Source organism: Podarcis vaucheri, assembly GCF_965113315.1.
Source record: "Podarcis vaucheri genome assembly, chromosome: 13".
NCBI lineage: Eukaryota > Metazoa > Chordata > Lepidosauria > Squamata > Lacertidae > Podarcis > Podarcis vaucheri.
The window spans coordinates 26845095-26872006 of record NC_138751.1 but is presented as its reverse complement, the minus strand read 5'-3'; the positions used below and the strand labels follow the sequence as shown (position 1 = coordinate 26872006).

At 42.8% G+C, this 26912-nt stretch overlaps 2 protein-coding genes and 1 pseudogene across 3 annotated transcripts in view; 2 read left to right on the top strand and 1 right to left on the bottom strand.

The window, feature by feature from the left end:
• Nucleotides 1–26912, top strand: part of LOC309516597 (vomeronasal type-2 receptor 26-like) — a gene marked incomplete at both ends in the record, with an annotated part of 367451 nt that overhangs the window by 188036 nt on the left and 152503 nt on the right. The gene's annotated exons all lie outside the window — the stretch shown is intronic.
• On the top strand, nucleotides 19559–20495 carry LOC309517512 (olfactory receptor 5F1-like; annotated as a pseudogene). The gene has a single exon. The product of its transcript is annotated as an olfactory receptor 5F1-like (transcript).
• Nucleotides 23388–24365, bottom strand: LOC309517511 (olfactory receptor 6B1-like; the record flags this gene model as incomplete). The annotated part of the gene is made up of 1 exon (XM_082196740.1): nucleotides 23388–24365. The coding sequence occupies one exon, from the start codon at nucleotides 24363–24365 to the stop codon at nucleotides 23388–23390; it is 978 nt and encodes a 325-aa protein (XP_082052866.1).

Here is a 26912-nt window from a genome sequence, read left to right as displayed (position 1 = left end):
TGAAGTCTTATCTCAAGTTCAAACTTTAAAGTCCTTGCAGTTGGTTTGTTCTGCAGTTTGTCATCTTATCTCTTCTACCACACGTCTGTACTTTAGTCCAATTAAGCTCTAACTAACAGGAAAACCTCTGCTTCTTAATGGTGGCATTGGAGGGTTTTCAGTAGGTGAAGTACTTTTGCATTCAGTACCTCCTTGCCCCCAAAAATCCCATGCTAGAGTGAGAGCCAGGTACCAAGACGAACTATGAAGTCCATTCCCCCCGTCCCTGGGGTCAATTTGCAGTCAACCTTGTTATTCTTTTCCCAACGATCTCCTGCTGTCATGGAGGCAGCCTCTATTCAGGCAGAGCAGAACTGGAAGCCAGATGTTCTAGGTATTGGACTGAGGAAGTTTCTCCTTGGTGTGTTTGTGTGTAAGAGAGTGTGTATTCCTGTGTGTGAGAGCAATGGAGTCAGGAACTCCCAGGAGTTGCTTGTCTTCTTGCAGTAGTGCCCAATTTTCAAAGTTTCAGTACTCACTACCTTCATAAATATGTTTTCTAACCCACTAAAGATATTCTGACACAAGGTTTCCGAACCCAGGTTGTAACTTGAGTGAGAGCTTCTATGATTCTTTCCACAAATTAGCAAATAAGTAGATGCCACAGATGTTTAATTTTCTGTTGTTGTTGCTTTGTTTGTATGTATGACATATAAATAGGCTATAGGCCAGATGTGTATATTTGTGGGTATTTTAGTTTAGACATATAGAATGACCCAAACCAGCTAGTTCACTCTTTCTATTTAAAATAATTCCTACATGTACAAAGCTAAAAAAAAGATCAAGGTGCCTGGAAAAGATCAACATAATCACAGCTGACCTATATTCTATGTACTTAAATATATACAGTGGAACCTCTACTTACCACCATAATCCATTCTGGTGACCTGTCCTGTAGGCATAATGGGTCACTGGTAGAAGCGGCATTGTGTGCAGGCACATTCAGCGGCAGCACACTTCTGTGCATGCGTAGACTGCGGCAGCCGCTTCTGCATGTGTGTAAATGGCAGAAGCCGCTTCTGCGCGTGCGCAAATCACGGCAAACCTGGTATTTACTTCCGGGTTTGCTGTGGTCGGGCCCAAGTGTAGGTGGCCGTAAGTAGAGGTTCTACTGTATACTAAATAAAAAAGATATATAATAATATGTTCCGTGTGTTTTATTCCTGTATATGTATGTGTATATCTGGAGAAAGTATCTATAGATTATATTTATTTAAGTCAGATTGATTTCCTTTGAGAACCATGTCCATCTATAGTATTTTTCCGTGTATAACACCCCCCTGTGTATAAAACAACCTCTATTTTTTTGAGAAATGGGGGAAGATTGCCCAGATTTGTTGAACTTTTTTTGGGGGGGGAGTGCCAACAATCACTCACCTGCCTGACCTGACCTGACAGCAGCCAATCGCCAGCTGACCTTGCCACAGCCACCATTCAACCCCCCCTCCCCAAATGCCGCTGACAATCTCCTGCTTGCGGCAGCCACAAATCACCCGTCCCATCTCAGCACTATCCATGTATAAGATGACCCCAAATTTGTAGCATTTTTAAAAAATAAAAAACCTTGTCGTATACACGGAAAAATACAGTACTTTCTTAAAGGTCTCTGCCCCCAAAGTGGAGAACAGTGTAATTTCTTAAAGATGGATAGAATGCTGTTTCATGAAATGCACCTTCTCTACCACAAAGGGGATTGTTATGCACTGTCTGAAATAAAAGCTGGCTAAAAAAAATCAACAAAACCCATTTCTGTGTATTTTTCATTCCTTACAACCAAACCCATAAAAAGGTAAAGGGACCCCTGACCATTAGGTCAGTCATGACTGACTCTGGGGTTGCGGCACTCATCTTGCTTTATTGGCCGAGGGAGCTGGTGTACAACTTCTGGGTCATGTGGCCAGCATGACTAAGCCGCTTCTGGCGAACCAGAGCAGTGCATGGAAACACTGTTTACCTTCCCACTGGAGCGGTACCTATTTATCTACTTGCACTTTGATGTGCTTTCGAACTGCTAGGTTGGCAGGAGCAGGGACCGAGCAACGGGAGCTCACCCCGTCGCGGGGATTCGAACCGCCGACCTTCTGATCAGCAAGCCCTAGGATCTGTTGTTTAACCCACAGCACCACCCGCGTCCCTAATGCTCAACATTAACCAAAGAGAAGGAATCAAAATCATGAACTATTATAACTACTGTTAGAGTTAAAAATAACTTTTAAGTATGATGATGTTTAACTATTAAAAGTCTTTAGGGTGCCACAAGATTCTTCAATGCAAGAATCTAGCATGGCTGCTCTATGTTACGTGACCTGTGTTGGGAAAGCCTGAACACATGTAGGTGTCCCTAAACAGGGTTGAACTGATGGGATCTGAATTAATAATAGAGCAGCTAATCTGCATAACAGGCACAAGAGGGCAGTAGAAGACAACAGATAGCAACAGTGCCAAGTATGGCACAGACAGATGGACTACATTTTTAGTTGGTACTCATAATGAACACCAGGGTGCAGAAAGTCATATACTGATGCGACTGTATGTTCTCCACTTCATGTAACAGATCCGTTCAGTGTTAATGAAATACAGTGGTACCTCGGGTTAAGAACTTAATTCATTCTGGAGGTCCGTTCTTAACCTGAAACTGTTCTTAACCTGAGGTACCACTTTAGCTAATGGGGCCTCCTGCTGCCGCCGCGCCGTCACCACATGATTTCTGTTCTTATCCTGAAGCAAAGTTCTTAACCCATGGTACTATTTCTGAGTTAGTGGAGTCTGTAACCTGAAGCGTCTGTAACCTGAAGTGTCTGTAACCCGAGGTACCACTGTATGCCTAAACTGTACAGTGAAATGTGGGGGTTTCATGTGTCATGCATAATAATCTAAGAATGTCAAGGAAAGCCAAAAGGATTTTATCAAAGACTAGCATTCAATACAACCCAACCCATTCAATACAACCCAAAACATATATTCAAACGGGGTGAATGGGTATTAACATGTCAAATGTGATTTAGTTTAAGCAAGTATACATTGGGGCCAAAAAAATGCTAACTTCACACAATAGTCACCTGTTGGTGACTGACCTGGAAAGAGACTTTGGGATCATAGTGGACAGTTACATTAAAATGCTGACTCAGTGTGAAACAGTTGTGAAAAAGGTGAATTCTGTGTTAGGGAACGTTGGAAAAAGGGATCAAAAATAAAACTGCCAACATCATAATCTCATTGTGTGTGTGTGTGTGTGTGTGTGTGTGTGTGTGTGTGTGATGTAAGTGCAGTTGGTATTTCAACCTCCAACAGAAAACAGACTCCTCTTTTATCCGACTTGTTGCTAAACTCCTAATACAGCCCAGCCAGGCAGCTAGTGCATAGGAGAGGCAGAGCTATGACAAGATCTGCAAGGATGCGCAGTTTAAGATGCAGTGGATCTCAACTTTGGTCAGCTGATTCCCAGTTCAGTCAGGCTCAGCGGATGTTATGTCCCTAACCCAGCTCTGTCAAAGATATGCTGAAGTAATTTGCTCAGTCAGTTGATCTGAAAATGGCTAAAATAAGAGTGGTGTAATTCCCCCTAAAGGGACTAAACCAAGCGGGTGGGGTGGGAGGGACTCAGGCTGGATTCTAGGCCCCTTCAGCTCAGTCACCTGACCTGGCAGCCCAGTGCAAAATACTATTCTGCCAGACTTAATTTAGGCAGCTGGCAGCTGGGTTTTTTTTTTTAATCCCCACCATTGTGAATGTTTGTTTTGTAATCTTTGCTCTTGATTTCTGACAACCAGCAATAAAAATATAAAGAAAATAATTATATCCTCCATATCAGGCACATTAATGCCCCCCAGGCCTTTAAACAAATAGATAATCAAATCATTTATCTCAACAGGAAGGTAGTTCCACAGAACTGAACACAACTCCTGATGGCTATGATCTATCTGTCTGAACCATGGGGGACTACAGACAGTGAATGAAGACCACTAAACACTTCAGTGATTGGGCAGGGATATAAGGCATCTATTGCTCCTTAAGGTACCCTGGACTCAAGTTTTTAAGGACCTTCTAATCAACATGAAAACCTTGAACCTTGCCTGGTAGCAGATGGACAAGCTTTAAATTACTGGAGTTACACACCCACCAATAGTCCTGATTTCTCTGGGACATCACAAATTGACAAAAGCCACCCTGACTCCTTATATCAATCTGTGATGCCCCAGTTTCTCTGCTACTGACAGAGGCCTCCAATTAGGTCCAGATATCAACCATGGTCACTGATGTGTTGCAAGGAAGCAGGCTGCACTTCTGGAAGTGCACTTCTGGTGCAGTGCCAACTTCTGGAAGTATGTCAGCAGCCACAGTGGAGGTTGGTGGCGGCAGTGAACTTCATCAGGCCTCAAGGCAGTGGCTCAGTTTGCTGGGCCTCACAGCAGTGGCGGGCCTCATAGGGCTTCACAGTGGCAGCAGCAGACCTCGATGAACTTCATGGCAGTGGACAGTGGTAGCGGGCCTCATCAGCTCTCACAGTGGCAAGGCAGTGGCAGACCTTGCCGTGATAGTGGTCTTGTTGCAGCGGCAGCGGAAGTAATGAGGAAGGCCAGACAAAAAAGATAGGCAGTGGAGGGTGCGCCAGTGATGGTGGGACAAAACTGGATGGGGGAATAAGTGGTGAAATCATGTGGGGGGCCTGAACACATGCGGGTGGCAGCATGTGGGGGGGGGAGTGCCCAGGCTTTTGGCTCAAAGACGTTGGAGGGTATGGAGCTATGAGCTGGCAGTAGTCTGCCCCCACCAACAGTTTGGCCATAGCATTTTGCAGCAGCTTGAGCTTCCTCAACTGGTCCTAAGATAGCCTCAAATAGAGCACATTCATTACACATTGATGAATTAGAACATCTGTATAGCTCTGTTCAGGTATTATTATATATAATGTTCGTAAATCTTGGACATTGAAGATTTGTCCTGGTCAGGTGCATGTAATGTCTTTTGTTTTGTAGCTGTGTGTTTTGTGCTCGTACTGTATTGTGCTGGCCATTGACTATAAACAATAAAACTGATTGTCTTATTGATGTGAACAACAGCATTAGACCTCAGGCCTTTGTTTTGTGCCATTAAAAAATCATTTGACATAACATTTGTCTCTCACTCTGTCTCTTTTCCACCTGCCTGTCACACAACCAATGCTGTACCTTGGAGACTCCAAGTTCAACTCCAAACTTTGGTTCCAGAAGGCTTTGTTCCCTCCCTCATCAACAAGGCCTCAAGAGTTTTGCCAAGTTATAATTAGGGCTTTTGTGTTTGCTCAAAGCCCTCAGAGAAACTGACAGAACTCTCACTCCCAGAGGGAGAAGGCTGAGAGACATTTATTCCTATAATTACTTTGCGTAAAACTTTTTAATGACCTGGTTGCTGCTAACTACTAAATACGAAGCACCTTGTTAACCAGGCTGCACATTAATGACATAAGGTTGTCAAGGGGAATAAGAGTAATTTTAAAAAAATCATTTCTCATCAGCAGATGCCTGTTTCATGGTCTGCTTTACGAAAGGGCCTAGGAATTATGTTCAGGATGTGATCTAAAGATAGATTTACACTTCAACACTATTAATTTCAGTGCAGCCATTCCAATTTAGCACCAAGATGTATAGGAAGACAGCCCTACGAAATTCATTTGGCTTAAGCTTAAATTGCCTTATATACTGCCTTCCTAATTGGCAGGCACCGTGCATATATTACATTTCCTCCAACCTGCTTCTCCCAGCTCTGCTTGCCCACCATTATACACAAACATTTTGGAGAAATATTGGGGATACCTCTGCAAAATTATATTGTGAACACTTACTGTCCTTCCAATTTCAATACCCTACTCTGTACCTCCAGACATAAAATATATTGTGTAGTTGGTACAATGCATCTTTTATACAGAACAGTGAGAAATTAAACACTGCAACCTTTCCTATCCAGTTTCTGTGGAGGGGAATGGAAGGAAGGAAGTGCTTGGGAATGTGTGTCCATTTGCAACCACACAGGAAATAAGGAGGCAAAACACAATCTTGGGTGACTATTAATTTAAACACAATAGATTTGCAGTAGGGGACAATGGTGCAGGATACTAACTGTTCATAACAAACTGTGGTGAATCTAACTAGCCAAGGGTAAGGGGTAGTGTTACATCCAACCCTTTGCTTAAGCCCCACCTGGAGAGGCCCTCCTGCTTCACCCTTTCCTGTTTCACCCTACAGGAATTCACCTGCACTGATTAAAAGGTGGAGGAATGGGGACTTCCGGGGTGGCGCCATCTGAACCGGAGGGACCAGCTCTGCGCTAAACGGGTCTTTTCTGCTGCGGCAAAGCGGGGACCCTTTCAGAAATCACAGGCGGATGAAGCCTGTGACTGTGGGACTCGGCGGGCACCTTAGCGCCCCCCAACCCGCAAAGGAACCCACTAACGGGCTCCGAAGCGAAGAGGGGGAAGCGGCGCGGTGCTGTGAGTCAACTGCTATTTCCGCAGAGCGAAGCCACACAGCCGTTGCCGGAGAGCGCTGCCTTTTTCCTGGGACAATTTGGCATATAAAGTAATCACCCGTGAGTACTCAAACACTGAACAATTGGACTTCAAATAAGAACTGGCGATTAGAAAGGAATTGGACTTAAAAATTTACTTTAATTTGGTACTGAAACAGGAAGGTCTAAACAGGAAGTCAGCCTTCCGTTTCCTTGTAATCAGAAGAAAGCAAAGACAACGTAAACTAGAGCTTAGAAAATTACTTTTAAAGGATTGGTTTTCACCATTTAAAATCGTTGAACCCCCCTTCGGTAGCAGGAGAAGAAGGGGGATCTTTTTTGGACTGTTTAAACCTGCAGAAGTGAGTTTAAAGTAAAGTAACTTTCCACCGTCCTGACCCTGGAGCGGGGTGTCAGAATTGACGTTTTGAAGCTCATTGACCAGAGACAAATGTTTTTGACAGATAGTTAAAAGAAGAGTAACATTGTGATTCCACTTCTTCCTTTCGCATTTTAAAGGAACAAATATTGACAAAATATCTTAAAAAAGAAACTTTGTTTCTATTGTCCTTAAAAGAAAGAACAACCAGAAGTTTCCCCCTGGATGGGGACTGTGAAATTGTAACCAATTCTAGGGAACTTGCAGCTGCCACAGATTACAACCATGGGAAAGGACTTGTGACCTTGTAGGACAATGTTTTCAAAAGCACTGTTGGGTGCTTGCTGTAAAATAAATGCCCTATTGGATCAGTTAAGTCAGAAGATGGATTTGATGACTAATGCGGCCAGAACATTTGAACAGGTAGTGGGAAATTATATGGAGCCCACCCAGGAACTTAAACAGGAGTGTGTCCTGACAGAGCAGATGATAGAAGAGGATGTTGCAGAATCTTGGGAACCAGAGATGGAGGGACTTTTGGCCCAGCAGGAAAATGAGCCTTTGGATTTGACAAATGAACTTGGAAAAAAACAGATTTGGAAAGACAAAGTTTGAATTGATTTGGAAATGGGGGGTTGGACTGACCTCCCTATGCAGGGATGTTTGGACTTTCTGAGTCTGGCAATGGGCCGTCAGAGGTTTGGAGCTGTTGGGACTTCCAATTTTGGAGGGAATTTGAAACATGTCTTAAAATACCACATGGAGTCTAGTCTGGACTATGGGAAAGGGGCTGATTTGTTGAAAAGGGTCAAAAACACTACCAAGCTGGAGTTCCCACGAGTGAAAGGAAAATATGAAAAAGAGCTGCGGAAGGGACATGGAAGAGATTTGAAGGCCTCGGATATAAGATCACCAGGTTAATGTGCCAGACTAATGGGATAAAAAGGACTGACAATCCCAGGACCGGGGGGAGGGAACACTGGAAGAAGATTGGATTGTTTTTATTCTCTTTTTTATCATTAGAAATGTTTTGTGAACGTTGGAAAAATGTTGAAATGAAATTACTTGGCTCTCGTAAAAATGTTTAAAGAATTAGGTAAAAAGGTAATGGTTATGAGAAGCTGATAAAAATAAGATTTAAGTCTTAAGTTTTAAGGTTTTCTATAAGATAAGATGAAAATAGAGTAAGGTAATGTAATGACAGAATATTATGAATTATGGAAAGGATTTGCTGTGACAATTATTAATCAAGATACAAGAGATGGGAGGTCATGGAAAGAAGGTAATGAAAGTGGAGGATTTGAAAATGATGGTTTTATTTTTTTTCTTTTTCTGTTTTTGTCTTTTTTCTTTGTATATTTTTTAAAAAAAGAAGATTCTTTTTTCAATAAATATCATTTTTTTAAAAAAGGTGGAGGAATGAGTGATTGAAGGCTGTAGGAGACGCAAGTTTGCCTCATGTCAGCCATTCCCTCCAACCTGAGGCAGAGCAAGGTGGGTGTGGTGGGGGCGTTCCACCCCGGGTGTCATTCCTGAGGGGGGTGACATCACTGCAGGCGGCGCCCCCCCGGGACTCTCTCTGCCACCAGTGCAACCTCTTGGGATGTGCGATGATGCACCTCAGGATGTGTGAAGACAACAACACACACATGGGATGCGCGCTGACACTGATGCACCCCCTGGGGCGCACACCGACGCCGCTAGCTCCACCTTTGCCTGCCCCTATGGGCATTGGCTCCACCCCTGGGTGCAACGCCCCAGGTGCCCAACAGGCTTCCTCTGTCACTACCTCCAACATTGGCATACCCTCTAACATCCTGTAGAGGAAAATTGGGACGTATGTCTTTCAGGGCCAGGCTCCCGCAGAAGTTATATGAGAGCTTGGCCTCTCAAAACATGTCTTTGGGGGCTGTGCTTTTGCAGGATCCAGGTGATTTGCTTGAGAGCACCGCCCCCACAAAATGGGTGTCTCTGGGGGCCACACTCTCTCGGGAGCCAAAACAGGGTATCCCACAATCCAATCTGAAGCCAGGGCAGCTTCTGTAATTCTGGTATATCCCACTCAAAGCAGGGGAGTTGATGGGTATGGCACAGTGTGTGGATGTATGCTGACACCAACACCAGGTCACCCATTCTCTAAGTGGCTGCAATGGCTACACATTTCCACAGCGACACCATACATTTAAAACAATCTCATACCACTTTAAGAGGCATAGCTTTCTCCAAAGAGTCCTGGGAACTGTAGCTTAATAAAGGTATCTGGAATCGTTCGGGGACCCATAGCAAAGTTCCGCTACCCAGATTCTTTGGAGGAAACCATGACTCCTAAAGTGTGCTTTAAATGCATGATGTGGATGTGACCTACATGTGTAGTCTTCATATGTAAAGGGATCTCCCATTTCCTTTGTGTCAGGAGTGAACCTGCCACAGTGATGACCGGAGGCACCAACTTGGGCCCCAGAGCATGGGTGCGCAGTGGCGTGTGTGCACAACATGATGTCATGACGTCACCCTAACGTCATGGTGTGCGCACACCACTCTCCATGGCTATGGTGGCAACTGCACAGGGGCCTCTGCCACGGGGCCTCTGATGGGACCCATGGTGGCTGTGGCTGTGCTTCCACAGCAGCAGTGGGGTGGAGCATGGGTGCCCTGGCCCAGTTGCCATGGCGGCACCAGTGGTGGAAAGAGGCCAGGCATTCACAGTGATAATTTTGTGTGTGCCCAGGCCCCCAAGACCACCTGGAAATGGTGGCAGGTGTAATAACAGTCCCCTTCTCAACACACACATGGAAATCTCTTACATCTAGAGCCCTAACTTACAGCAGAAAGTCTACATGTATGGCAAGGTGATGCCCCCTGCCATACAAGAGTTTCTGGCCTTTGCTGAACATGGTTTCTGTTTCTCAATGCAAGCTATAATTTGACTTAGTTATATGTTCTATTCCCATTTATTGCCGCCTATCTGGTATTGGTTTTCAAAGGACATGATCACTTCCTCCCAAGGCTCCCTGAATTTTCACGTCATTGATCAGTTCCTTCCTGTTGGTGAGGACCAAGTTCAAGAGAGATGACACCCTTGTTGCTTCTGCCACCTTCTGGGAGATGAAATTGACATAGAGGAATTTGTTGGACCTTACATTCTTGGCAGATTTTGAGTTCCAGCAGATGTCAGAGTTGTTTAAGACTCCCATGAATATTGCATCTCTCCTTTTTGAATGTTTGGTAAACTGCTTTAGGAAGGCATCATCCATGCCCTTGTGTATTTTTTTTAAAACCCACCTCTTTCTTATTTAAGAATCTATAATCTATACATTCATAAAATATAGCAAGTTGAAATGCAACATATAAAAATAATTAGAACCATCAAGAAATACTGGCTGGTTAATTGAGAGAAAAGTCAGGTCACAAAGTCCCATCTAAACAACAACAGCAAAAGTTTGCAAATGACACCCCAAGGAAGGGAAGGATCAATGGTTCTTGCCAAATCTCTGCTGGTAGGAAATTCCACAGGGTGAGGCCTACACCCTCAATCCCTAGTGAATGCCAATTGAACCTTGAGGCCATGGGGATCCATCAGAATTGCCCCATCAGAGGATTTGAGCAATCAAGTTGAACCATAAGGAATTAGGTGGTCCCTTAGGAAATTGGGCCAAAGATGAACCTGGCTTGGTAGTGAATTGGTAAAAAGTTCAGCTCTCTCAGAAGTGGAGTAACCAGTTGCTATTAATCTGCTCCCGTGAGTAGTCTAGCTGCTGCAGCCTGAAAAAGTCTGGGCTAGAATCAAGGGAAGTTCCAAATAAAATGTGTTAAGTAATCAAATCTTGAGGTTACCAGTGCTTGAACCACTGTTGTCAGCTTGTCATGGTCCAGGAACGGTCATAGCTTTATACCAATCAGAGCTGGTAAAAAGCACTCCTGGCCACTGAGGTCATTTTGGCCTTGGTGACAGTTACAGAGCAAGGAATACCCCCCCCCCCGCATATATTTTCCTTCAGAGGGAGTGCCACTCTGTCAGAATAGGCAGCTGACCTATCTCTGAGACACAGGAACCACCCACCCAAAAGTCTTCCATCTTTCCATATTCAAGTTTGGTTTATTGACCCTCATTTATTTCACCACTGCATTCATGCACCAGCCCCGGGTTTGCACACACTTGACTGATTCAGATATAATGGAGAAATAGCCTTGGGTATCGTCAACTTATTGATGATACCTTGCTTCGAAACACTTAATGGCCACTTCCACAGCTTCATTGGGAAAATCATTGGAACAAAATAGTGCTTGTGGCACACCATGTTATAGACACCAGAGAGCCAAAGAACACTCTCCCACTGTTACTTTCTGGACATGACCCTGCATATAGGAATAGAGACAGTGCGTCACAAAACCATCAATACCCATCCCACAGATTTAGTCAAGGAGAATACCATATTTAATGGAGTTGATATCCACTGTGAGATTGAGCAGAAGTAGCAGGGTTTCATTGCCCCTCTCCCTCTCTATATAAAGCTCATCTATCAGGGGCCCCAAGGCTGATTCAGTTGCAAACCCAGGCCTGAGTCCAGACTGCCATGGATCCAGATAATCAGTTTCATCTAAGAATGCCACAACCAGCTCAACCACCTTCTCCAGAAAGGAAATATTTGCAACCAGGTGATAGATGTTAAAATAAACTGGGTCCAGAGATGGGGTTTTTTAGTAGTAGTTGCACCAATACTTCCTTTAAGGTGGCAGTTACCTGGACCTACCTATTAAACACCCTCCCCAACTCAATTTCATCAGCCATGAAGAGCAGGAATTAAGAAGGCATGTAGTTGAACGCATCTCTCTGCAAGCACCCTGCCACATAATCAGGCCTCATAAACGGAAATTGATCCCATGAAGTTGGAGAAGATGTAGCAGTGAACATTTTATCTGGGACTGAACCAAAATGGTTGCGTCTAAATCACTGTGGAGGTGAAATACTTTATCTTCACAGCAGGCCTCTGTTGCTTCCAGAGTCCTATTCACACCACACCAGGTAAGACCAGATTCTGGATGAGCCAGAAGAGCTCTGTGGGACAATCACAGGCATACCTCCGATATATTGCAGGTTCAGTTCCAGGTCACCGCAATAAAGTGAATATTGCAATAAAGAAAGTTATACACCCACCCCCAATATATATATATATATATATATAAGTTACCTTTACAGTGGTACCTCGGGTTAAGTACTTAATTCGTTCCAGAGGTCTGTTCTTAACCTGAAACTGTTCTTAACCTAGAGCACCACTTGAGCTAATGGGGCCTTCCGCTTCTGCCATGCTGCCAGAGCACAATTTCTGTTCTCATCCTGAAGCAAAGTTCTTAACCCGAGGTACTATTTCTGGGTTAGCGGAGTCTGTAACCTGAGACATATGTAACCTGAAGCGTATGTAACCCGGGGTACCACTGTACACTATACTGCAGACTATTAAGTGTGAAATAGAATTTTGTTTTTGTTTTTGTTTTAAATGTACATACTTAAATTTAAAATAAAAATAATACTTGATTGCTTAAAAATACTAACCACCACCTGAGCCTTTCAGTGAGTCATAATTTTTTTGCTGATGGAGGGTCTTGCCTCAATGTTGATGGCTGCTGAATGATCAGAGTTGTGGTTGCTGAAGGCTGGGGTGGCTGTGGCAATTTCTTAAAATAAAACAGCAATGAAGTTTGCTGCATTGATTGACTGTCTGCAGCTACACCTGCATCCTTGTAAAGAGCAGCAGGAATCACTGTCCTACAAGACAGGCACCAGCAGCTTAGTCTCCAACTCAGTAGCTGCAGCAACCCTTCAAAACCAGATTGTCTCTGAAGCTCAGTCAAAACACAATGAAATGAGATATGCCTGTACTTGAGGAGGCAGTAGAGACTATGAAGTAAGATTTATTCACTGCTCTTATTGCCACATTGTTGATGCGATTGGGTGCTGTAACCCATGCTCAGTTGGCCTCGAGCAAGATCTAAACAGCCAGTGCTCTAGTTGACATCCATATCTTATCACATGCAACGATAGAGTACCAGGGGGCATTATGGGCACTCGTCAGTGATGATGTTAGTAGCCTTCCTCATCTCACCATTCCACAGTGACATGGGTGCCTCAACAGGATCACCTGCTCTATCCACTGGAAAGTCCCCCAGAGCATTCAGGGATACATTAGGATCCATAAATCTTGAAGGGCAGACCATCTTCATCAGTCCCCCACTCTTGTCATGGCGGATAACTGTCATGAGTCCAAACTTCACCAGGAAGTAGTCTATCTAAAATATTAGATAGTCCGTGTTATAATGATACGTATAGATGGACACTTAATATATTTTAATAGTCGGTGAAAAAGCAAAGCAGTTCTACCTGTGTTTGAGCAACAGATTGTTCAGACAATCCGTTAGCAGCCATTCTAGGTCGGATTCAATTGCTCCTTTCGTCAGCTGACATCTTCTGAGTTGGTAGCTGTAATACCACCTTCTGGACATCTGCAGTGCAAAAGGGTGGCACTAAAAAGTACCACGAACAATTGTTCAACTGAGTGAGGAATCTCACGGTGACTGTTAGATATGTGTATGTGTGATGCTATGTAGACAGTGGCGTAGCGTGGGTTGTCAGCACCTGGGGCAAGGCAAGTAATTTGCGCCCCCTAACCCGTGGATTTGCGCCCCCTAACCCCCAGATGTTGCGCCCGGTGCGGCCGGCCCCCCCTGCACCCCCCACGCTACGCCACTGTATGTAGATGTCCCAACAGCATGAAGAGGCCATTCTCAGCACAACTCATGTTACTGTTACCATTTTTAAGGATGATTCATGGAAGTTGTTTGATATCATAGCACTAAAAAAGGATCAGGGTATAATCCAGGCAACTGACACCAAAGGATAAATGGATAACATTTACATTAAATGGAGATTCATTAAAAGATCATGATTTGCATCCATTTTTTTTTAATTCCCACAGTATACAGTATGTCCATGGGGGGAGGAAGCTTATTTATCAAATTTAGGGTCCAGATGTTTTAATGTTTCAAGTGGTATAGGTATGTGTGTTGGGGAACTAGCTGGCTTTTAGGACAACTCTGTGGTGTGCTGTACTTTTTCCTTTTTAAAACAGGTTTCTAGGTACAGTGTAGTGGTTCTCACTACCTTCAAGAGGAAACAGAAAATATAGCTTCCTGTGTTGTACAGATTAGACCCCAATTGTGAAAATGATCAGTATTTATCATTTCTAATGGAAGAAGTACTTCTCCCAAATTATGATTCAACGTGCAACTTCCATGATGTTGCCTATACACCTTTCATATTCCTTTCCTTCAAAGCATTCTTATGCAAACATTCCTGTGATTATTCTCTAGCTTGTGCTTCCATCTAGTGGTTATTTTAAAGAAAGCATTAATGGGATGCTATCACAGAATCGCAACTAGACACTCTGATAGTATATGTAGTATTCATCACAAATTTGTTGCACAATAATCTCTTATTTTTCATGGTCTTATATAAAAAAATAGTAAGTTTAATTTAGAACTGGCACCACTGAGTCCCACTTAAGGTGGAAAGTTTATGGTCAGAGGCAGCAGAGGAGAATGGCTGTTGGGCGGGTAGAGATCTCTCTTCAGACATTTTGTTGGGCTCCTGTGGCAATTGAAGGAGTGGCACTTTTCATATTCAAATTATAACCTGAACATAAACTGGAAATTAAAATAACGCTTTACTCCTAATCCTGCTTACTCAAAAGTAAACTTCATAAAAGTTAAAAATAACAAAGATCTCTTTGGAGGAAGAAGTGGTATATAATTGCAATAAGCGCGTGTCAGTACCAGGGGTTTCTGGAGGAAAGAAATTACAGTGGTACCTCAGGTCACAAACACCTCGGTTTACAAGCACTTCGGGTTACAGACTCCACTAACCCAGAAGTAAAACCTCAGGTTAAGAACTTTACCTCAGGATGAGAAGAGAAATCATGCGGCAGCAGTGGCAGCAGCATCAGCAGCAGCGGGAGGCCGCATTAGCTAAAGTGGTACCTCAGGTTAAGAATGGTTTCAGATTAAAAATGGACCTCCAGAATGAATTAAGTTCATAACCAGAGGTACCACTGTATCTAGATCCATTTCAATCTGGTTTCAGGTCTGGTTATGGGACAGATGGCTTTGGTCACCATGATTGATGACTTACACCAGGAATTAGATGCAGAGAGTATGTTCCTGCTAGTTCTGTTGGACCTCTCAGTGGTTTTCAGTACCGTCAGCCATGGTATCCTTCTGGGCCACTTTCCTGAAATGGGACTTGGAAGCACTGTTTGGGGACAAAACCCTGCGTTTTTGTTACTCTGTAAAAGTAACAAGTAAGAAGCCAGGAATAAGAAAGCCAAGAGTCCGAGGGTCAGGAAGCAAGGAGTCACAAAGTCAGGGGTCCGAGGATCAAGAAGCAAGGAGTCAAGGAGTCAAAAGCAGCAAGGCAGGGAAAGTGTTGCTGTGGCAAAGAGCTGAAGGGAAAATGCTGACCTTATATCCCTTCCCAGCTCTTGTCACCAGGTGCTGTGAGTTACCAATTGGCTTCTCTTGTGTGGCTGCACCTTGCCTCTTCAGAACAAACTTAGGAAGGCCCCCAGTCCTGCAGAGTCCTATTGGTCACAGGGCCTGGCTCCTGCACACACACCTGACAAAAAGTTCCATTCAACTGGAACCCCAGCAACTTAAAATCATGTGGATGAACGGGAAGTAAATGGAAGACAGCTTCTACATCACACTTTGCCAAAAGTGCACCCTTCCCAAAGCTCCTGATCAACTTGACTGCTTGGTCAAAGGTGGCATACTTAACAGAACACAAGTCAGGAGGGATGGCATCATTTACTGATGAACCCTGCGGGTAAGATAAATTGTGAATTAAGCGAAATTCACCTGGGGCCTTTTGAGGCAACACACCCAAAGGAGAAAGGTGCAAATCTAGGTAAGGAGGGTGCGCAAATGGGCCAGCCTTTTACCCAAAGTCAATTGCTCCCTGATCTTTTTCCTAGCAACATCAGCCAACTCCCTGACAGATTTTTGATTTTCAACTTTGGTAGCCTAGGTGGGAACACCACTGGGATACGAAAGCCCTGAGAAAATCCAAGCCAAATAGGAAGCAGAAGCTGTATCAGGATACCTGTGCATCCCCGCCCTCAAGGCAGGCAACATAATGGGAGTATGAGTGAGCTAGGGTCAATAAGCCCTCACTTAACAACACAGGCTGCTAAAGGAGAGGATCCTTTCTGATCCTGCTGAGAACCTGTCCTTGCCCCACGAAAAGGCCGCTTAACTCCACAGGAAGCGGTGGATTGGCTCCCAAAACATTTATCACAAATGTGGGAAAACCTGCAACCCTGATGCTTTTGTATACATATACAATGTATACAAAATCAATGGAGTATAAGATACCATAAAAACATAGGCTCATCTAAAAATAAATAAATGACTGAATAGGCCTCTCAGCATAAAAAGGAATTGAGCAGTAAGGATCATTGTTGGAAAAACCATCTCATAGCATTGCACCAGTGGCAATAAATGACCAACTTCTATCTGAAGCAAGTCAGCCTTCAGAAACATAACAGGCAGAGGCAAAGATCCACATCTGACCTGAAAGTTTGGTGATTCCCATCCCTTGAAAAGTAATACAATATTTTGAGGGCATTTTTACCTCTTCCCACAAAATCCAATGAAGACTTCTGTAAAGACCCCCAGCTGGAAAAAAAGCAAAAGCAAAACATAACCCTTCCTCAACTTTATCACCTGCCAATGGGGCTATGCAACCAAAGGGGGATTTTTCAAATTATTACTCAAATTTTAAAACAATTGAATTGTTTTCTTATTCACAAATTTTTTTTGAGCATAATTTGATAGCAAATGAAAACATCCCTATATAATGTACGAGGGAAGGGTAAGGGAGAATCTTATCTGTGTTTTGCTCCTGAGAATTGCTCACATTTTTTTAGAAAATTGCAGGAGGGAAATAATACATAGTAACAGTGCACATTTGCAGTGACGTCTTTGGGTAAAGGGTACAGAATATATGGTGCTCACTGTAGAACCCTGGGGATTGCTACCCCTGTGTCCTATAGTTAGGTTATGAAGCTAATCCTATAGGACCACAGCTAAGCTTAAGGAAACAAAAAACCTGAAGAAAGCTTCTTCAGAAGAAACCTTCTTCAAAGAAAGCACAGGGAAGCCAATTCTTCATCTCTAACTGTAATGATGTCAAGATGGTTGTAAGAAAAAGCAGAAATACCGTAATAAAGCTTTATCTAGTGGTATGTATCTGAATTAATATCTGGTTACACCAGGGGTTGTCAACCTGGTCCCAACCACCCACTAGTGGGCATTTCAGGATTCTAGGTGGGTGATAGGGGCTTCTAGGGCACAAGCTGAATCCTCCTTCCATCGAGCACTGGTGGGCAGTAAGGAAATTTTACCATCAAGAAAGATGCATTAGTAGGTATTAAAAGTTGACTACCCCTGAGTTACATAGTGTGATAGATTGATAGGTAAGTCATATTTTGCTAACTAAAAACAAGGAAGCAAACTCAAATGCTTCATGGAGTTTCAGTTGCTTGATTATTTTTGTTGCCCTTTTCTGCACATTTTTCAATCGTGCAGAATCTGAAGGACCTCCTCCTATTTCCTTAACCTGCCTCAACCCTTTATTCCTCATCAGCATTATTCTCCATCCGATCCCGTCCAAACACACCCGTGTGTGCATATTATCTCAGTTGGCCAGGTTTCTGTCTGACCATGAAATCCACATGTGGAAAGCTCTCCTTGGAAAAGTTTGCTTGGTTCCAAGCCTGTTTTTTTTTTTCTCCTTAGGGTCTGGCAAACATTTTAAAAAATTGCACAGGCATTCTTGTTTGTTTCGCAGATGAATTTAATTTTATCTTTATGACTTTTCCTGAGCTTTATCTGCTGCAAGTGCTCCCACCCCAGAACCTGTACAAACCATAGGTTACTTTTATATGCAACAACGTGTGAGAATTACCCTTAAGAGTACACTAATAATAATAATAATAATAATAATAATAATAATAATAATAATAATTTATTTATATCCTGCCCTCCCCAGCCAAAGCCGGGCCCAGAGCAGATAACAACAGTAAAATGATACAACATTCTAAAATCATTTCATTATAAAATCAGTTCAAATCAGATTAATGGCAACCATTGGGCAAGAGTTCTGGAGCATACCAGGGGAGGCAGTCCTGTAGGTACAAGGGCTTCGAAGGTTAAAACCAGCACCTTAAACCTGATCCTGTACTCCACTGGGAGCCAGTGCAGCTGGTATAGCACTGGGTGAATGTGATCCCGCAGCGAGGACCCCATAAGGAGTCTCGCCGCGGCATTCTGCACCCGCTGGAGTTTCTGGGTCAGTCCCAAGGGCATCCCCATGTAGAGCAAGTTACAATAATCCAGTCTGGAGGTGACTGTTGCATGGATCACAGTGGTTAGGTCAGGGCAAGAGAGGTAAGGAGCCAACTGCTTAGCTTGCCGGAGATGAAAAAATGTTGCCTTTGTTATAGCTGCAATCTGCGTCTCCATGGAAAGGGAAGTGTGAAGATTAAACACAAACTTTTAACGGACAGTGCTGGCACTAATTGCGCCCCTGCAAGAGATGGGAGCTGCCCCCCCCCCCAATCCCATATCATGTCGACCCAGCCAAAGGGCCTCTGTCTTCGAAGGATTTAACTTCAACAGGCTCCCATGTAACCATCCAGCCACAGCTTTCAAACGTCTGATCAGTGTGTCTGGGGCTGAGTCAGGATGGCCATCCATCAACAGATAGAGTTTGGTGTCATCAGCATACTAATGGCAGCCCAACCCAAAACTCCGGACAAGCTGGGCGAGGGGGTGCATAAAGATGTTGAAAAGCATCGGGGAGACTATCGCACCCTGCGGCACTCCACACACCAAGGAGTGGCGCGACGACAGTTTCCCCCCCAAGCGCCACCCTCTGTCCCCGACCAGAGAGAAACGAGCGCAGCTATTGAAGGAATGTGCCCTGGATCCCCACGTCGGTGAGGCAGGGGTCCAGGAGTTCGTGATTGACCATGTCGAAGGCTGCTGACAGGTCTAAAAGAATCAGCAGCCCCGACCCGCCTTGATCCAGCTGCCTACGGAGATCATCTGTTAGGGCGACCGGAGTCGTCTCGGTCCCATGACCAGAGCGGAAGCTGGATTGGAATGGGTCCTTTGGTGATGTTAGTCAAGGAGTTTTCAAAACTGCTTTTATGGTTGCATTGTTCTTATTTGTTGGTTTTATTATTCTAAATTACACATCACCTTTGGAGTCTTCCACTGTAGTTTATACATTCACAAAAAATGCCCCCCCCCGGTGACTCACATTTCCCCCACAGCTATTGCATGCTGAGTAAATGTTTTCTTCATGACACATATCTCAGCTATGATGGTAGATTATTTCCTGGTTAGTCACTGCCAGCTTAGGCCCCATTGGTATATATTAATGTTAGGACTTTTTGCCCTGACGTGGATGTGACCCATGCATAAATTATCTATGTCTCCCAGTTGGACTGGGGGAAAGTTTCTTCAAATCTTACAAAACACATATAAAACACTTTTTTGTTTTGGGGGTTTTTTCTGTGCTTTCTACAGGAGGAAACACATATGGATAATCAAACCCACATCACTGAGTTCATCCTCTTAGGCTTCTCCAGTGATCCAAAGCTCCAGATCTTACTCTTTGCAATCTTCCTGTTGATTTATTTGATAACTCTGTCTGGCAACCTAGCCATCATTTTGGCTATAAGAATGGATGCTAATCTTCACACTCCCATGTATGTCTTCCTTTCTCATTTGGCGTCCCTTGATATTGCTTTTTCTTCTGTTACAGTTCCCAGTTCCTAAAATGTTAGAAGACTTCCTTTCAGCCAGAAAAGCAATCACGGTTGATTGTTGTTTTACCCAGGTCTTCTTTGTCATGGCACTTTCAGTGGGAGAGGGTCTCCTCCTCTCTGTGATGGCGTATAATCGGTACACAGCCATCTGTCACCCCTTGCATTATAACGTGATGATGAGCAAACGGGTCTGTTCGCAGCTGGTGTGCAGTGTGTTGCTCACTGGCTTTCTCTATGCTCTACTGAACACCCTTCTGCTAACAACTCTGCATTTCTGCAGGGCCAATGTAATCCATCACTTCAGCTGTGAAGCCCCACAACTGTTCAAACTTTCCTGTAGCAGCACTTTTGCAAACCAAATGGTGATTTTCACCCTTGGTTCATTTTTAGGGATGGGGGCTCTCTTCATAACACTGGCTTCCTATATTCACATCATCTCCGCTGTCTTGAGGATACGCTCCATAGAAGGGAAACACAAGGCTTTTTCCACTTGCACATCTCACGTGACAGTTGTTGTGCTGTACTATGGAACAATTTTCTTCAGGTACTTGAAGCCAACCTCAGAGAACTCTCAGGATCAGGAAATGGCTCCCTCTGTCATTTACTTTATTGTGATACCCATGTTAAACCCCATCATCTACAGCCTCCGTAACGAAGAAGTGAAGAGAGCGCTACACAATATGGTGTGCAGAAAATTTAACAAATGAAGATATTTAATTCTTTTTCAAAGTTCATGTAGTTGGTGTTTTCAAATGACAAACTGGCATTTGCTCACCAAATACATTTTGAGAAGCACCTTCTGTCTTCTACCTGTAGCGCAGAGCATCTCCTTTGCATGCAGAAGGTCCCAGGTTCAATCCCTGGCATCACCAGGTGAGGCTGGGAGAGCCTTCAGTCTTATATGCAAAGTATACATATAAATCAGTATAAGAATGTAAACAAAAATGCATTATTGCACAGGGAAATAAGTCTGTATTTGAGAAAATCACATATAACAATTATATGGGGAGAGATTTATGCTACCATGCTGGTGAATTTTCATGAGGCACTGTTGTTGTTTTTCCATCAAAAACTGATGTGACTATCTGCATAACAAAATCAAAGTTTGGAGAAAATGAGAAACTGGTAGAAACTGAATTTTATGTATTCCCTCATTCCTAGCTGCTAGTCAAGGTATAAAATACTAAACTAGATTAAGCTCCCTTGCACATAATCTGATTATGAATGAGAAGTGTTATCTACTCTGTCAGTGAGATCTGGTGGGTGAGCAGGGTGGAGTTAGTCTTACTGAGCTGTGCCCCCCTGAGTACTCAGTGCAGCTTCAGGGTTGGGGAAGGGGAGTTGCTGTAGTCTATAGAGATTCCATCTCTCCCACCAGGCTCCCTGTCCAGTTTAGGAGCAGGCAGGGGGAACCTAGCATGTGTGTTCCTGATATTGAGCAATTAGGACAGATTATGGATTATGCTGGTGTATTGGTCAACTCACTGCCCAGCAGTTTTCCTGCCTGTGCTGACAAAGCTGGTCTCAGAGGTGGTGTTGAGTTCTGCTGGTTCTGGGGGACTTTAACATCCATGACGAGGCAGCTGGCTCTGTAGTGGCTCAGGACTTAATGGCTGCTATGATGACGATGGGACTGTCCCAACATGTCACTTGCCCAACACAAGTGGCAGGCCACACTCTGGACCTTTTTGGTCAACTGGGCAGCTAGAGGGAGATCTGAAAGTGGGGAACATTGACATCAGTCCCTTGCCATGGTCAGATCATTTCCTGTTGAGCCTTAGGCTTCCTGCACCTTTTCCCCTTTGCATAGGCAGAGGACCTAAATGGATGGACTGCTCTCAGAGGCCAGTGGATCCAGTAGGCTTCCAGATGAGACTGGGGGATTTTCTGGCTGATATGACTGGCACTACTGTTGGAATCCTGGCCAACCTCTGGAATATCGGGCCATTGACACAATCATTCCTGAGCACCCACTCCCTATTATACTCCAGAGTTTAGGGCAAGGAAACAAGCTGGGAGATGGCTCTCATACAAGGGGAGGAAAGATCTGGCTGAATGCAAGATGGTGTGAGCATATTACACTGATTCTGGCCCAACTGCACTGGCTGCTGATTAGTTTCTGGGCCGAATTCTAAGTGCTGGTTTTGACCTATAAACCTTAAATGGTTCAGGATTGCAATACCTCAAGGACCACCTCTCCCCCATGAACTGACCTGGACCCTATTATAGTCATCTGAGGCCCTTTTTCATGCACCTTCTCCATGAGAAGTCCAGAGGGTGGCAAGGCAAGAATGGGCCTTTTCTTTGGTGGTTACCCGTTTGTGGAATTTTGCATCAGAAAAATACTATATAAGCAGATAAAACCAACACCCAACACCCACTGACAGGAACAGTGAATTCATTTCTCCTTCAGCCTATTTTTGTTTCATGCCCGTTTCAAATGTGCTCTACCATAGGTCTGTCCAGTCCTAGATTTTGTGGATGCTTTTTAAGTGTTTTTATGTACACATGCGCACGTTCACACACACACAAATACAGTTTGCACACACTTTTCTCTAAAGTATTTATTTTGTATACACCCTCCCACTAAAATACACATTTTTGTATGCTTTAAAAAACAAACAAACCTGAGACTGTATTTCTAAATTTAGAGAAGTACATAACTTGCTTGATAGATGTTTACAAGTCTGGGACCAGCAAAAGCCTCTTTGTTTTAAACTGCAGATGGAACAATTCCCCTCTCCATTTCTTTTCCTACTAGATATGTCCGTACCATGTTCATAAATTACAGAAAGAGGCTCCTACTTAAGCTTCAGCAGGAGGAGCACACAGGGAAGAACATGCTCATAGCACAATAAGAATCTAAATAAAGGAGCTATGCTCATCCCTAACACAATAGAACTTAATCATGTTCCTGACATGATGCAAGTGACAAGAACTAATTCTAGATAATAATAAAAAGAAAAAGTGGTTGGTTATGCTACTCAATTCTGTAGATGGTGGGCAAAGGGTTACAATTTACCCTTTTCCCATCACGTAAAAATGAACATGTATGTGTTCATTGTCATCAACTTTTGAATATTTATTTGGTTCTTATCAAAATAGAAATTGATTATTTAATCTTCACTAAAGGAAGGATATTTGGGCTTTCTGCCTCAGACATCAAAATAAATTGGGAGAAAAAATGTTATCTAAGAATGCTTTTTCACACATATCATACTCTCCAATGCAACATGGCCCCAAACTGGGACATCTCCTGGGTCTGCACTCAGTCATGGACCTGGAAAAATTATTATTTTCAGGCACAGCACCCCAAAATGCACTGAGTGAGATCATGGACCTGAAAAAACACACATTTGGGGGCACTGTGTGAGATTGTGGACTAGAAAAAATGTTGTTTGGCTGGAGGAGATCTTGGCTCTAAATTGCACAAGAGTGTGGCGCCCAAAATGGCCACATGCTCTTCTGGAGGAAAATGGGATGTCCCAGTTTTTCAGGGACAGTTGATGGGTATGACACTCTCTCCGACATACTTCTTCCAGCAAATGAAAATTGAAAAGGTCCAAGGATATTTCTCAATGAGAAAAAAATAAATAAATCTATCTGTGCCATTCAGCATTAGTGAGGGGTGCTGAGATTTTGGGGAGGGCACTTGTGCTACAGAAAGCTTTTCTTAAAGCTCCCTTGACCTCTTGATTTCTCAGACAGTAAATGAATGGGTTCAGCATTGGAGTGACAATGGTGTATATGACAGAAACCAATTTGTTTAGATCAAAAGGGTGGATCCTCTTTGGTCTTGCATACATGAAGAGAGTGGCTGAGAAGAAGATGGTGACCACAGTGAGGTGAGCAGCACAAGTAGAGAAGGCCTTCTTCCTGCCTTGGACAGTTGGGATACGCAAAATGGTACCAATGATACACACATAGGAAAGTGTTGTAACTGAGAGTGGGACCAGCAGAATTATCAGTGCCAAGACAAAGTCCACTATTTCAGCCACTGTCATATCCTCACATGCCATATTTAGCAAAGGTGAAATGTCACAGAAGAAGTGGTTGATGATGTTAGGGCCACAAAAGGGTAGGCGAGATATAAATACAACCTTCAGCATTGAGGCGAAGAAGCCAGTTAGCCACGAACCCACAGCTAACTGCAAGCAAAGGCGCTGGGTCATGATGGTTGGATAGCGCAGTGGATTGCAGATGGCCACATATCTATCATATGCCATTACAGCAAGAAGGATACACTCTGTACATATGAGAGAGCTGAAAAAGTAGAGCTGTGTCATGCATCCTTCAAATGAGATGGACTTGTCTTCCACCAGGCAGTTAACCAATAGTTTTGGGACAATAACACAGATGTACCATGTCTCCAGGAAGGAGAGGTTGCTGAGGAAGAAATACATAGGTTTGTTAAGCTGAGGGTTGATTTTGATCACAACAATGATAATTGTGTTCTCCATGAGTGTCAGGATGTAGGCCACAAGGAATATCACAAACAGAAGCACTTGCAGTTCCATGGTGGTTGGAAATCCAAGTAGGATGAATTCCCGGACAACACTCTTATTCTTATGGTCCATGGATCTACAGCAATAGAAAAGAAAATAGGAAGGATGAGAGGGAAAACAGAAAAAAATAGGCATGATGCATCCTTTTCACTTTGACATCCACAGAGCTCAACTGCCTTGTTTCGCAATTTCTTTTACTCTGAAGCTTTGTAGCTCATTCTAGAGTCTTCCAAGATTGGTTACGTTACAAAATTATTTGGAGATTCATCAGAAGAGCACTAAATTATGCTTCAGTTTTTAGCATTCTTGCCTTTAATTTCCTGAATAATTTTCAGAAAATATCTGTCTCGTCTTGTTTAATTATTTTGGACTAAATTGGTGTTTAGGGGTTGATGCTGTTAAATAGGTTGATTTGATTAATTTTGTTTCATGGTTAAGTTGGTCACATTGTTGACAGGGAGTGGCAGGAAAGGTCAAGGTTAGATAAGGTATCAGGTGAGCACCTTTGACCATGAAGGAAGTTTGCAGAGGCCAGTTGTTGTGAGGCCCTTAAACTGGATGTGAAGCATTCTTTTAAAAAAATTAAATAGTTTTTGTTTCATTTTAATGCACCACATACAAAAAGAAAATATGAAGATACACTGATATCCATCACCTAACAACTAAGAAAGAAAGAAGAAAAGAAAAATACAAAACAATAGCAGCAACACCAATGCATTGAATATTGCTCACAATACATTTAACATAGAAATAACTTTTTCATATGTAGCTGACTTCCCGTCTACTCCTTACTTCTATTTCTCATCTGTTATTCAGTGCCATATTATAGCATATTTTGGCTTTAATGTTACTTATTCTATCCTAGGTTTTCCATCAGATTTAAAACTTCTACTGAAGTTATTCAAATGCTGCTACAGACTTCAAACTGTCATTGCTATTTTTCAAATAAATTTTAAAGACTTCCCATTTTGTGGTAAACACTTCCTTTGATTTATTTTTTATTCTTTCTGATAACTAGTCTAATTCTGCATATTCGGTCACTTTTTGAATCCACTCTGATCTAGAAGGGACTTTATCACTTTTACAATTTGTTTCAATGAGCATTCTTGCTGCAACTGTAGCATAGAGAAAAAGTTATTTTGCTTTTTTAGGGATATCCAAATCTATGATTCCTAGCAGGTAAGCTTCTGGTTTTTTGCTGAAAGATATTTTTAACATTTTTTTCCAGTTCAGAATGGATATCCTCCCAGAACACCTTGATTTCTTTTTTTTATATATATAAATATTTTATTAAGTTTTCACAATAAAAGACAAAGAAAATACAAAATCACAAAAAACAATACAATACAAAAATACAGACATTAAACACATCAAAAGAAAAAGAAAAAAGAGATAAAAACACATATAATAACAAAAAACAAAAATTCCCTCTTTCTTAATTTCTCATCTTCAATTAGCTTATTTTCCGGACTTCCTCACGTCTCCCGTTCTTGTATCCCTTTTAAAAAAAATTAATTCAGCAAATTCATATCCAGAACACCTTGATTTCTTTACATTGCCACCACATGTGATATAGATTACCTGGTTTTTCTTTACACCTCTAACGATTGCTTGGTACACTTTTATACATTTTGGAGAGCTTCCGAGGGGTTATATACCAACAATGTTGCATTTTAAGGAAGTTCTCTCTTAAAGTGCAAGCAACTGTAAATTTCCAATCTGTTTTCCACAAATGTTCCCATTGTCTCATGGTTATTGTGTACCCAAAGCCTTGCACCCATTTAACCATGGCTGCAGTGACCTCCTGGATACGAAGCATTCTTGAAGCTCACCTGCCACATCTGCACAGAGTTCTGAAGCCCAGGAGTGAGGAAGGAAGATCCCCCTACTGACCATAAGGTGTGTCCCAGTCTTTGGAGCCTAGCCTTCTTATGTCCCTTAGAATTGGCAGGGTTTCTCTCACCCAATGCTGAAGTTAGAATCCCATTCTTCTCATTTGCTCTATAGATATAGTTTAAATAAAATGTGGCCCTAGTCCAACCCATCACTTATATTTCACTTCATTTGAAATGCTTGTCCTGTGCTTGTACCTTATTAATTTGAGATGGGCCATCAGCACAAATCTTACATGCCACTTTTGAAGGAACCTTATATTTTATATTATATTTTAAACAAAGCCTGAGGTGCTTTCAGACAGCAGATTTTCAAAACCAGTGGACCTTTGAGCACATGTCAGTAGAAGAGTAACACCTCTTAGTGGTGTTAAGTTCTACTTCTGTTTTCATCCCACAATATTATGTGTCATGTGGAAGGCAGAGGACAGATTTAACTTTAAAGCTGAAATCCTATACAAGGCTGTAGTCCCATTCATTGGAAGTAAGTCCCAATGAATTCAGTGGGACTTATTTCTGAGTAAATCAACATAGGATTGCACTGTCAGTATCCTATTTGCACATTGTTTCTTGTAAATGTTTGTTGTTTCATATTAAGTGAGTCTTAAAAGTCTCCAGTCACGGAAGCTTAAAATTGAAGTTGAATTTTACATTACAACATAAATTATGAAGCAGCTCACAAATATAATAAATAACTTAAAAATCATGGGAATGTTCTCTCGCATTT